The following is a 10,541-nucleotide window of genomic DNA, read 5'->3' as shown; positions in this document are numbered from 1 at the left end:
AATTGTAAGTGCCCTTCAGGCTCTGAGATATAATAGATGGTATAAGGTTTAAAGAATTTGAGAATGAAAGCAAGCCAAATAAAGGTCTGGAGAAGAGTCTGAACAAACAGAATTACAGCCTGTCCTAAAAACACACTGCCCTCTTTTTGAACAGATAGGGCCTGGGCTTCCCTTGTGGCTCAGACGGTAAAGAATCCGCCTGCAATGCAGGAGACCTGGGTTCGATCCCTGGGTTGCAAAGATCCCCTGGAGAAGGGATAGGCTACCCACTCCAGTGTTCTTGGGCTTCCCTTGTGGCTCAGCTGGTAAAGAGTCCACCTGCAATGTGGGAAGCCTGGGTTCGATCCCTGGGTTGGGAAGATCCCCTGGAGAAGGGAAAGGCTACCGACTCCAGTATTCTGCCCTGAGAATTCCATGGAATCAGAATTCTGCCCTGAGAAGTCCATGGGGTCACAAAGAGTCCAACATGACTGAGGGGCTTTCACTTTCAGAGCCTGGAAGCTGAGGGAGGGGCAAGGGGCATACTGAAGTCTCACAAGCACTCAATGGCAGAGCCAGGGCCACCACTTGAGGATAGGTTCAAGTATGCTCAGGATAAATAGGGCTCAATTAGCCAAAGACCACCAAGAGGTCCGGGGGTACACATGGCAAATTATTTAGCTGGACTCAAACAGGACAGTATCTGAATGCCAGGAAGAGTGGTGGGCAGGAGCCTAGGCATGCTATAATTTAAAGAGCAGGCCAAGGAAGAGTTCTCTAGACCCTATAGTTCTTCAGGGCACAAACCGGCTCACTCTTACTATTGCATCTTTAACACATAGTATGACACATTGCACACAGTAAGTTCTCAGGAGTTATTGATGGACAAAGAGGAATCCACAAAGAAGACTGGAAAAAAGGCACAGAAATGTGAAGAGAATCAGGATGGTGCAGTGTCTCAGTAGTTAAGAGAGCAGAGGGCTGCAAGAAGGAGGCAGAGGCACACTGTCAAATGTAACAGAGGGTCAGATGAAAACAAGAACATGATGCATGTGACAACGACTTCCAAGCTGCTGGGCTCCCAAATCGTGGTCTCTAGTTCACAGCTGACCATCTCTACCTTGACATCCATCCACAGATAGAACTTGTTCTGCTGTGTGCTATGTCTCCAGATAAGTATAGTATCCTTCTTCCAATCCTTGGCCTTCCTCCTCTGCTCTCTATTTTATAAATGGCAATACTGACTGGTTACCAAACTAGAAACCTAGGAGTCATTCAAGACTTGGCGTACTCCCACTGAGACATGATTAATCAATCACTATACATTGGTGTTTACTCTATCTCCTTATAGCTCTCAAATCTTGATTCAATTCCTCTGTCCCTAACCTGGCCCAGTCTACCTGTGCCTCTCACTGAAGAACTGGAAGAACTTCTTAGAGAAACTGGCCTACTCACACCTGCCCTTGCTCCTTCACAGGCTTTTACCCAGAAACCACCTGGAAGGATTTTTTCAGTTTATAATGTTTATAATTAAAAGTTTTCTAATTTACACAAAGTCATGCCACACTACCCTAACCAAGTCAGAGAACAGTTCCATAACTATCCCCGCCCCCCGAAAGCTCTCTATGCTACCTCTTTGTAATCAAAGTTCCTGTCCCACACACATAACCCCTGGCAACCACTGACCAGTTCTCCACCCCATAATTTTGCCATTTCCACGATGTCATAGAAATGAAGTCACAGAGTATGTAGCCTTTTCAAAGAGGCTTCTTTAACCCAGCATAATGCATTTGAAGTTCACTCATGTTATTGTACATATCGATCATTTGTTCTTTTTATGACTAAGTAATATTCCATTTAGAACTGGACATGGAACAACAGACTGGTTCCAAATAAGGAAAGGAGTATGTCAAGGCTGTATATTGTCACCCTGCTTATTTAACTTATATGCAGAGTACATCATGAGAAAAGCTGGGCTGGATGAAGCACAAGCTGGAATCAAGATTGCTGGGAGAAATATCAATAACCTCAGATATGCAGATGACACCACCTTTATGGCAGAAAGTGAAGAGGAACTAAAAAGCCTGTTGATGAAAGTGAAAGAGGAGAGTGAAAAAGTTGGCTTAAAGCTCAACATTCAGAAAACTAAGATCATGGCATCTGGTCCTATCACTTCATGGCAAATAGATGGGGAAACTGTGGAAACAGTGGCTGACTTTATTATTTTTTTCTTGGAATAAATAAGATTTATTTAAAAAAGCAAGAAAGCTTCCCTGTTACTATAGACTTAATATTAACTCTAAAGAAAATGTCTTTTCAAATATTTATCACTGATTTGTTTGAAATGGAAATGCATATTCGATTCAAATGATCACCTGTTAACTAAAGGCAAGGCATTATGGCCCCAAAATCACTGCAGATGGTGACTGCAGCCATGAAATTAAAAGACACTTACTCCTTGGAAGGAAAGTTATGACCAACCTAGACAGCACATTAAAAAGCAGAGATATTACTTGGCCAACAAAGATTCATCTAGTCAAGGCTATGGTTTTTCCAGTAGTCATGTGTGGATGTGAGAGTTGGACTATAAAGAAAGCTGAGCACTGAAGAATTGATGCTTTTAACTGTGGTGTTGGAGGAGACTCTTGAGAGTCCTTGGACTGCAAGGAGATCCAACCAGTCCATCCTAAAGGTGATCAGTTCTGGGTGTTCATTGGAAGGACTGATGTTGAAGCTGAAACTCCAGTACTTTGGCCACCTGATGCAAAGAGCTGACTCATTTGAAAAGACCCTGATGCTGGGAAAGATTGACGGCAGGAGCAGAAGGGGACGACAGAGGATGAGATGGTTGGATGGCATCACCAGCTCAATGGACATGAATTTGAGTAAACTCCGGGAGTTGGTGATGGACAGGGAGGCCTGGTGTGCTGCAGTCAGTGGGGTCGCAGAGAGTCGAACATGACTGAGCGACTGAACTAAAGTGAACTGAGTATTCCATTTAATGGATGTGTCACAGTTTATTTGTCCATTCCCTAGTTGAGAAGTATTTGAGTGTTTCCAGGTTTTGTGTGACAATTATGAATAAAGCTACTCTAAACATTGATGTACAGGTTTTTTTTTTTATTATTCTTTTTTATTTTTTTTTAACTTTACAATATTGTATTGGTTTTGCCATGTATCAACGTGAATCCGCCACAGGTATACACGTGTTCCCCATCCTGAACCCTCCTCCCTCCTCCCTCCCCATACCATCCCTCTGGGTCGTCCCAGTGCACCAGCCCCAAGCATCCAGTATTGTGCATCGTGGTTTCATTTCACTTGGGTAAATACCTAGGAGTAGGACTTCTGGGTCATATAAGAAGTGCATGTTTAACTTAAAAAACTGCCGAAGTGTCTTCCAAGGTGGCAGTACCATTTTGCAAATTAGTACTGTATCAGGTTCTAGTAGTTTTACAGCCTCACCAATACTTGCTTATATATATTATATATATAATATATATAAAAATATATATTTTTTCTTTTTTATATGTTTTTGGATGACATTCATTCCAATAGATGTGTAGTGGTTCTCACTGTTGCTTTAATTTGCATTTCCAAACTAATGATGCTGAACATCATTTCATGTACATATTTGTCTATATATATCTTCCACATATCTTATTTGATACATCCATATATCTTCTTTGATGGTGTGTCTGTGTAAATCGTTTCCATATTTTTATTGGATAGTTTGCTATTATTTTGAGCTATGAGAGTTCTTGCTAAATTCTGGGTGCAAGTCCTTTGTCAGACATGTGATTAACAAATATTTTCTCCCAATCTGTGGCTTACATTTTCATTCTTTTTTATATTGTCTTTTGAGGAGGAAATGATTTTAATTTATATAAAGTCCAATTGATTATTTTTTCTTTTATGGATTATGCTTTTGATATTAGATCTGAAAACCTTTTGTCTAGCCTAATGTCACTGCAGATTTTTTTTCTCATGTTTTTATCTAGAACTTCGATAGCTTAAAAGTTTTCACTTAGGACTATGATCCATTTGAGCCACCAGGGATCAAACATGCACTCCCTTCACTGAAAGGCAACCGCTGGACCACCAGGAAAGTTCTTTGGGCTATTATGTATAGATTTGAGGTAAACCAACATTTTTGTACATAGGGGTGCAATTGTACAAGCACCATTTGTTGAAAAAGCTATACTTTCTCCACTGAACTTCCATTGCTGCTTTGTCAAAAATCAACTGGCTGTATTCATGCAGGTCAGTTTTTAACTTTTACAATCTTTTGTCATTGCTCTGTGTATCTATCTCCTGAACAATATCACACTGGTTTGTTTACTATAAATGTGTATTGTCTTAAAATCAGGTATTGTGAATCCTCCAACTTTGCTCTTTTCACAAATTTTTTTCTATTCTATTCCAAAAAGCTTTCCATATAAATTTTAGAATAAGTTTTGGATATCTGCAAAAATCCTGTGATTTTTATGGGGACAGCATCCATATATCAATTTGTAAAGAGCTAACATTTTAACAATATTGAGTTTTCCAATTCATGAAATTCCCTCAGTTGTCTCTGACTCTTTGTGACCCCATGGACAGTAGCCTGCCAGGCTCCTCTGTCCATGGGATTCTCTAGGCAAGAATACTGGAGTGGGTTGCCATTTATTTAAATCTTGTTTAATTTTTTCACAAGTATTTTGTAGTTTTTGGCATATGTTTCCCGCACATAATTTTTTTTTTTTTCTCTCTAATTTTATTTTATTTTTAAACTTTACATAATTGTATTAGTTTTGCCAAATATCAAAATGAATCCGCCACAGGTATACATGTGCTCCCCATCCCGAACCCTCCTCCCTCCTCCCTCCCCATACCATCCCTCTGGGCCGTCCCAGTGCACCAGCCCCCAGCATCCAGCATCATGCATCGAACCTGGACTGGCAACTCGTTTCCTACATGATAGTTTACATGTTTCATTGCCATTCTCCCAAATCTTCCCACCCTCTCCCTCTCCCACAGAGTCCATAAGACTGTTCTATACATCAGTGTCTCTTTTGCTGTCTCGTACACCGGGTTATTGTTACCATCTTTCTAAATTCCATATATATGCGTTAGTATACTGTATTTATGTTTTTCCTTCTGGCTTACTTCACTCTGTATAATAGGCTCCAGTTTCATCCACCTCATTAGAACTGATTCAAATGTATTCTTTTTAATGGCTGAGTAATACTCCATTGTGTATATGTACCACAGCTTTCTTATCCATTCATCTGCTGATGGACATCTAGGTTGCTTCCATGTCTTGGCTATTATAAACAGTGCTGCAATGAACATTGGGGTACACGTGTCTCTTTCCCTTCTGGTTTCCTCAGTGTGTATGCCCAGCAGTGGGGTTGCTGGATCATAAGGCAGTTCTATTTCCAGTTTTTTAAGGAATCTCCACACTGTTCTCCATAGTGGCTGTACTAGTTTGCATTCCCACCAACAGTGTAAAAGGGTTCCCTTTTCTCCACACCCTCTCCAGACGTTCCATTATCTGGGGCTACTGCAAATAATGGCTCTTTTTTATGTTATGCTAAGTGATATAAGCGAGTCACAGAAGTAAAATACTGCATAGTTCCATTTGTGTGAAATATTTACAACAGTCAAGCTCAAATAAGCAGCGAGTAGAATGGTGGCTGTCAGGAGCTAGGAGAAGAGGAGATGGGGCATTTTTATTTGAAGAGTATAAAGTTGCAATTACTCAAGATAAATATATTATAGTTTTTTTTATACAATCTTGTGTCTAGAGTTAATAATATTGTGTGGTACACTCTAAAAATTGTAAGAGGGTAGATGTCATGTTAAGTGTTCTTACCACACACATAGGAAAAAAACCTAAAAAACAATAATGAAGGAACACAAGGAAACTTTGGGAGGTTTTGGATATATCTATTATTTTGATTATGGTGATGGTGTCATGGGTGTGATTGTGTGTGCATGCTCAGTCCCTCAGTTGTCTCTGACTCTTTGTGACCCCATGGACAGTAGCCTGCCAGGCTCCTCTGTCCATGGGATTCTCTAGGCAAGAATACTGGAGTGGGTTGCCATGCTCTCCTCCAAAGAGAATCTTCCTGACCCAAGGATCGAACCTATGTCTTCTGTGTCTCTTGCACTGGCAGGCAGATTCTTTATCACTAAGCCACCTGGGCCCCATCATGTGTGTATACATATGCCCAAATTCATCAAATGGTACATGTTAGACATATGCAGGCAAAATCAGATGTGTAGATCAGTGGAACAGAATAAGGAGTCCAAGAATAAACCCACACACGTACAGTCAATTAATCTATAACAAAGGAGGTAAGAATATACCATGGAGAAAAGATAGTCTCTTCAATAAGTGGAGCTGGGAAAGGTGGACAGTCTCATGTAAATCAATTAAGTTAGAACATACACTCACAGCATATATCAAAATAAACTCAAAATGGCTTAAAGATCTAAATATAAGTCATGACACCATAAATCTCATAGAAGAAAATGTAGGCAAAACATTCTCAGACATAAATTGTAACAATTTTTTCTTAGATCAGTCTCCCAAGGCAAAATAAATAGAAGAAAAAATAAATAAATGGAACATAATCAAACTTAAAAGCTTTTTCACGTCAAAGGAAACCATAAACAAAATGAAAAGATAACCTATAGAATGGGAGAAGACATTTATAAGTGATGCAAATGACAAGGGATTTTCCAAAATATACAAACGGTTCATACAACTCAATAGAAAAAAAAAAATCAAACAAGCTTAAGTTTGTTTCCTATGTCTGTGAGTCTGTGAACTTATTTACAAAATGAAAAGAGACTCACAGACATAGAAAACAGACTTACGTTACCAAAGGGGATAGCACGGTAGCGGGGAGATAAATTAGGAGTTTGGGATTACTGTACACACTACTGTATATAAAATAGATAAACAACAAGGACCTACTATATAGAGCAGGGAATTCGACTCAATATTCTGTAACAACTTACATGGAACATATAAAAGGATCGTCTCCACAGGAACGTGCAGATGGGATTGTGAAGCCTCATTGGGCCAATACATCTCAGGGCTACTGACAAGGGCTGATTTGAAAGGACGCATTGTGAATACAAACAAAGGTTGCAGCTATTTTCCTGATATTGTGTCCAATATACCCAGAATCAGAAATCATAGAATCCCAAAAAGAAACTAGAGGTCATTTTGTCATCTTTAAAAAAAAGGAATATGATTTTTCAGGTTACCTGTTTCTTGTGACTTCTTGTTAGTTTGTGTCTTTCAGGGAATTTGTCCATTTTATCTAAGCTGTCAAATTTATGGGCATAGAGTTATCCATATTATTACTTAATCATCCTTTTAATGTCCATAGTACCCATAATGATAATCCTCTATTGTATTACAAATTTTGGTAATTTATGTTTTCTCTCTTTTGCTCAGTCCATTTGGCTAGAGCTTTAGCAATTTTATTGATTTTTATAAACAACAAGGTTTTATTTTCATTAATTTTCTATTTTCAAATTTTTGATTTCTGCCTTTATCTCTTTTTGTTGTTGTTAATATTTATTTATCTATTCAGCTGTGCTGGGTCTTATTTGCAGCATGTGGGACCTCCAAACTTTGTTGTAGCATGAGGGTTCTTTAATTGTGGCATGTGAACACTTAATTGCAGCATGTGGGTTCTAGTTCCCTGACCAGGGATTGAATCAAAGTCCTCTGCATTGGGAGCATGGAGTCTTAGCCATTGGACCACCAAGGAAGCCCTGATTTATGGATGGTTTAACAGAAATTTATTTCTCATAGTTCTTAAAGCTGGAAAGTTCAAACTCATGGTGTCAGCAGATTTGGTTCCTGGTGAGGGCCCTCTTCTTGGTTAGAAGACAAATGCCTTCTTACTGTATTCTTACATAGCGGACTGAACAAGCTTGTTACCCTCATCTTCTTATAAAGGCACAATTCCATTATGATGTCTTTACCCCATGACCTGATTCAAATTCAATTACCTCCCAAAGGTCCTTCCTCCAAATACCATCACACTGGGGATTTAAGGTTTCAATATGTGAATTTCAGGGGGACACAAACATTCAATTCATAACAGGAAGGAAGTGAATGTCTCTAAAATGGTAGTATGAGGCTTCACGTGATGATGGGAATGTTTTGTATCTTAACTGTATCAATGACAAAATCATGGTTGTGACACTGTACTATAGTTCGAGAAGGAAGATGTTACCATTGTGGAAAACTGGCTAAAGGGTTCATGAGATCTAGCTATATTATTTCCTACAACTATATGTGAATCTACAATGATCTAAAAATAAAAAGTTTAATTACAAATGTGTTTGCAGACTAGGCTCCCCTTTACTGCCTGCACCAAGGAGGCAATTCCCATTCCCTGCCGCACCCTCGGTAGCCAACTGTTCCATCCCAGATATTCTTAACAAGTGACCCAATCAGTGTGGGGTCGTAGCCTCCAAACACTATTCTTTTCTTGGATGTGTTGTCCATGACTTTTAGTGGGGTGAGTTTTTCTGTCCATTTGGAGGCCTTTAGCTGCTTATGGTACAGGGTGTTATGCTTAGTTGCTCAGCTGTGTCCGACTCTTTGCGACCCCATGGACTGTAGCCCACCAGGCTCCTCTGTCCGTGTTATTTCCCAGGCAAGAATACTGGAGTGGGTAGCCATTCCCTTCTCCAGGGGATCTTCCCAACCCAGGGATTGAACCCAAGTCTCCCACATTGCAGGCAGATTCTTTACTGTCTGAGCCACCAGGGAAGCCACACAGGGTAGGATGCACCAAACACCACTGTGTCATGGCCTAGAGGTGATTGTTTGATGTATTTTTCTGCCTTTGAGGGTAGGGGCCAGTGACACATTTCACCTAATATAGGTTACTGCAATCTATACCATGATGTGATATGACTACTGTCCAACCCCCCGCAAGCCCATGCAGAAACCCCAGGACATAGCCTCTTGCCTAGGAGATAGTGTGAAGAAATTTGTCTTTAGTGCTCAGACCTCACCTCAATTTCTGGCCAACTGTAGACCTTCTGGTCCAATCCCCAACCTCACAGAACCCCACCTTTGTCTGTCTCACACCCCTGCCTCTCCCCTTCTTCCCTCCCGACCATGAGAGAGCTTACAAAGACAGACACAAATCTTCAACAACAGGTTTTTATTTTTCTCATAACCATGAGTGTACCACATTGATGCCAGTTTGGTCTCTAAGTAACTAGCCATTTCTCATGAGCTAGACTTTAAAGATTCTGCAGGGATTTCTGTGGTCTCCGACACCACTCCCAAATTCTGCCTGCCCTGGTCATCACCAGAAATGGTGGGTTTCTTCACAGTCTCTTGATTTTTCTTTGGTTCAGTTTGATTTTCTGTCTGTGTCTCATTCAGATGACAGGTGGTTAGTGCTGGCTCTCTAGCTTTCTTAGACTTAATTGAAGGAATGAGACCTTTAAGAAAGCGGCTCCTGCTCACATTCTCTTGACGGCATCTTTTCACTTGCATAATTCTCTTGGCTTTCTGGAAAGACAATACAATCAGCACAGAGGGGCCGTGGTTTGGGGGGAGAGGGTGGGGGATAGATGAGAACAGGGGCTTTGAGAAAAGGACTGCAGGCTCAGGAGGGGAGTGCCAGATAAGGCCAGGGTAAGACTCTTGTGGGAATGTTAATGGGGAAGAGGATGAGGATTTTGAGTGGGGTCATCTCACCTTCACACTACCTCCAGGCCTGTACTCAGAGGGCATCCTCTTCTTCCCTGCTTTGGTGTTTGAGGTCTGCTGTTCTACAGAAGTGGTCGGTGTTTGTGATTTCCAGGTCTCCCTCTCCATATTGGTGCTCCCAGTGCTCCACCAGTCTTCCTGATCTGTTCATATATGCCCCTCCAGGCACAAGGAAGGGCCACACCCTTAGGCTTTGTTTGGTCAGCAGGGCTCTCTTCTAGCCAATGGTAGCCCTGAAGGGCTTAGACATCACAAAGCACCATCCTGACACATTTATGGAGGAGGGGGGTAAGGCCAAATTGCTCTGGTGGAAGAAAGGGGTCATTTTTAACACTCTTAAATGGCCCTTGAAACTGACCTATCACCCTCCTCATCTCCCCATGTCAAGTCTGGTGGATTACATGGCAGGGAGAGAGTGTCTCCTCCAAACATTTCCCCAGAACCACCGTATTCAGTAGTACACTCTGGTTTCTCTTACCCTTCAACCTTACCAAGGGTTTTTGGTATGTCTTAACCTTCAATCCATCCAGGGTAATATGACCATATTTAAGTAAATTAAAATAAAAAAAAAGAGGAAAAGTCCACAGAACAGTTAAAACCCAAAGTAAAGGCAGAGGTTTATGACAACAATAAAAAATGTGACTGAAGAAAAAGGAAAACAACAACAAAAAAAAGCTCAGAAGCTTAATAGGATTTCTTAGTACCAGTAAAATTGACAACTACAACAAAGGTGGGGGAAAAAAGTAAACAAAATGATAAAAAATCCAAAAGAATCTATCAGTTCAGTTCAGTTCACTCAGTCGTGTCTGACTCTTTGCGA

The 10,541-nt window shown here is 40.6% G+C and overlaps 1 protein-coding gene across 1 annotated transcript; it reads right to left on the bottom strand.

Annotated features, from left to right (window-relative positions):
• Positions 1-9,149: 9,149 nt before the first annotated feature.
• LOC113887685 lies at positions 9,150-9,893 on the bottom strand. Its single transcript, XM_027534861.1, has 2 exons — positions 9,710-9,893; positions 9,150-9,520 (listed from the first exon to the last, which is right to left on the bottom strand). Exons 1-2 carry the CDS (start codon positions 9,827-9,829, stop codon positions 9,233-9,235), a joined length of 408 nt encoding a protein of 135 aa, XP_027390662.1. The 5' UTR covers positions 9,830-9,893; the 3' UTR covers positions 9,150-9,232.
• Positions 9,894-10,541: the final 648 nt, after the last annotated feature.

This window comes from Bos indicus x Bos taurus, chromosome X (genome assembly GCF_003369695.1).
Source record: "Bos indicus x Bos taurus breed Angus x Brahman F1 hybrid chromosome X, Bos_hybrid_MaternalHap_v2.0, whole genome shotgun sequence".
Classification (NCBI taxonomy): domain Eukaryota; kingdom Metazoa; phylum Chordata; class Mammalia; order Artiodactyla; family Bovidae; genus Bos; species Bos indicus x Bos taurus.
The sequence above is the reverse complement of the archived record's forward strand: the minus strand, read 5'-3'. Positions and strand labels throughout refer to the sequence as shown.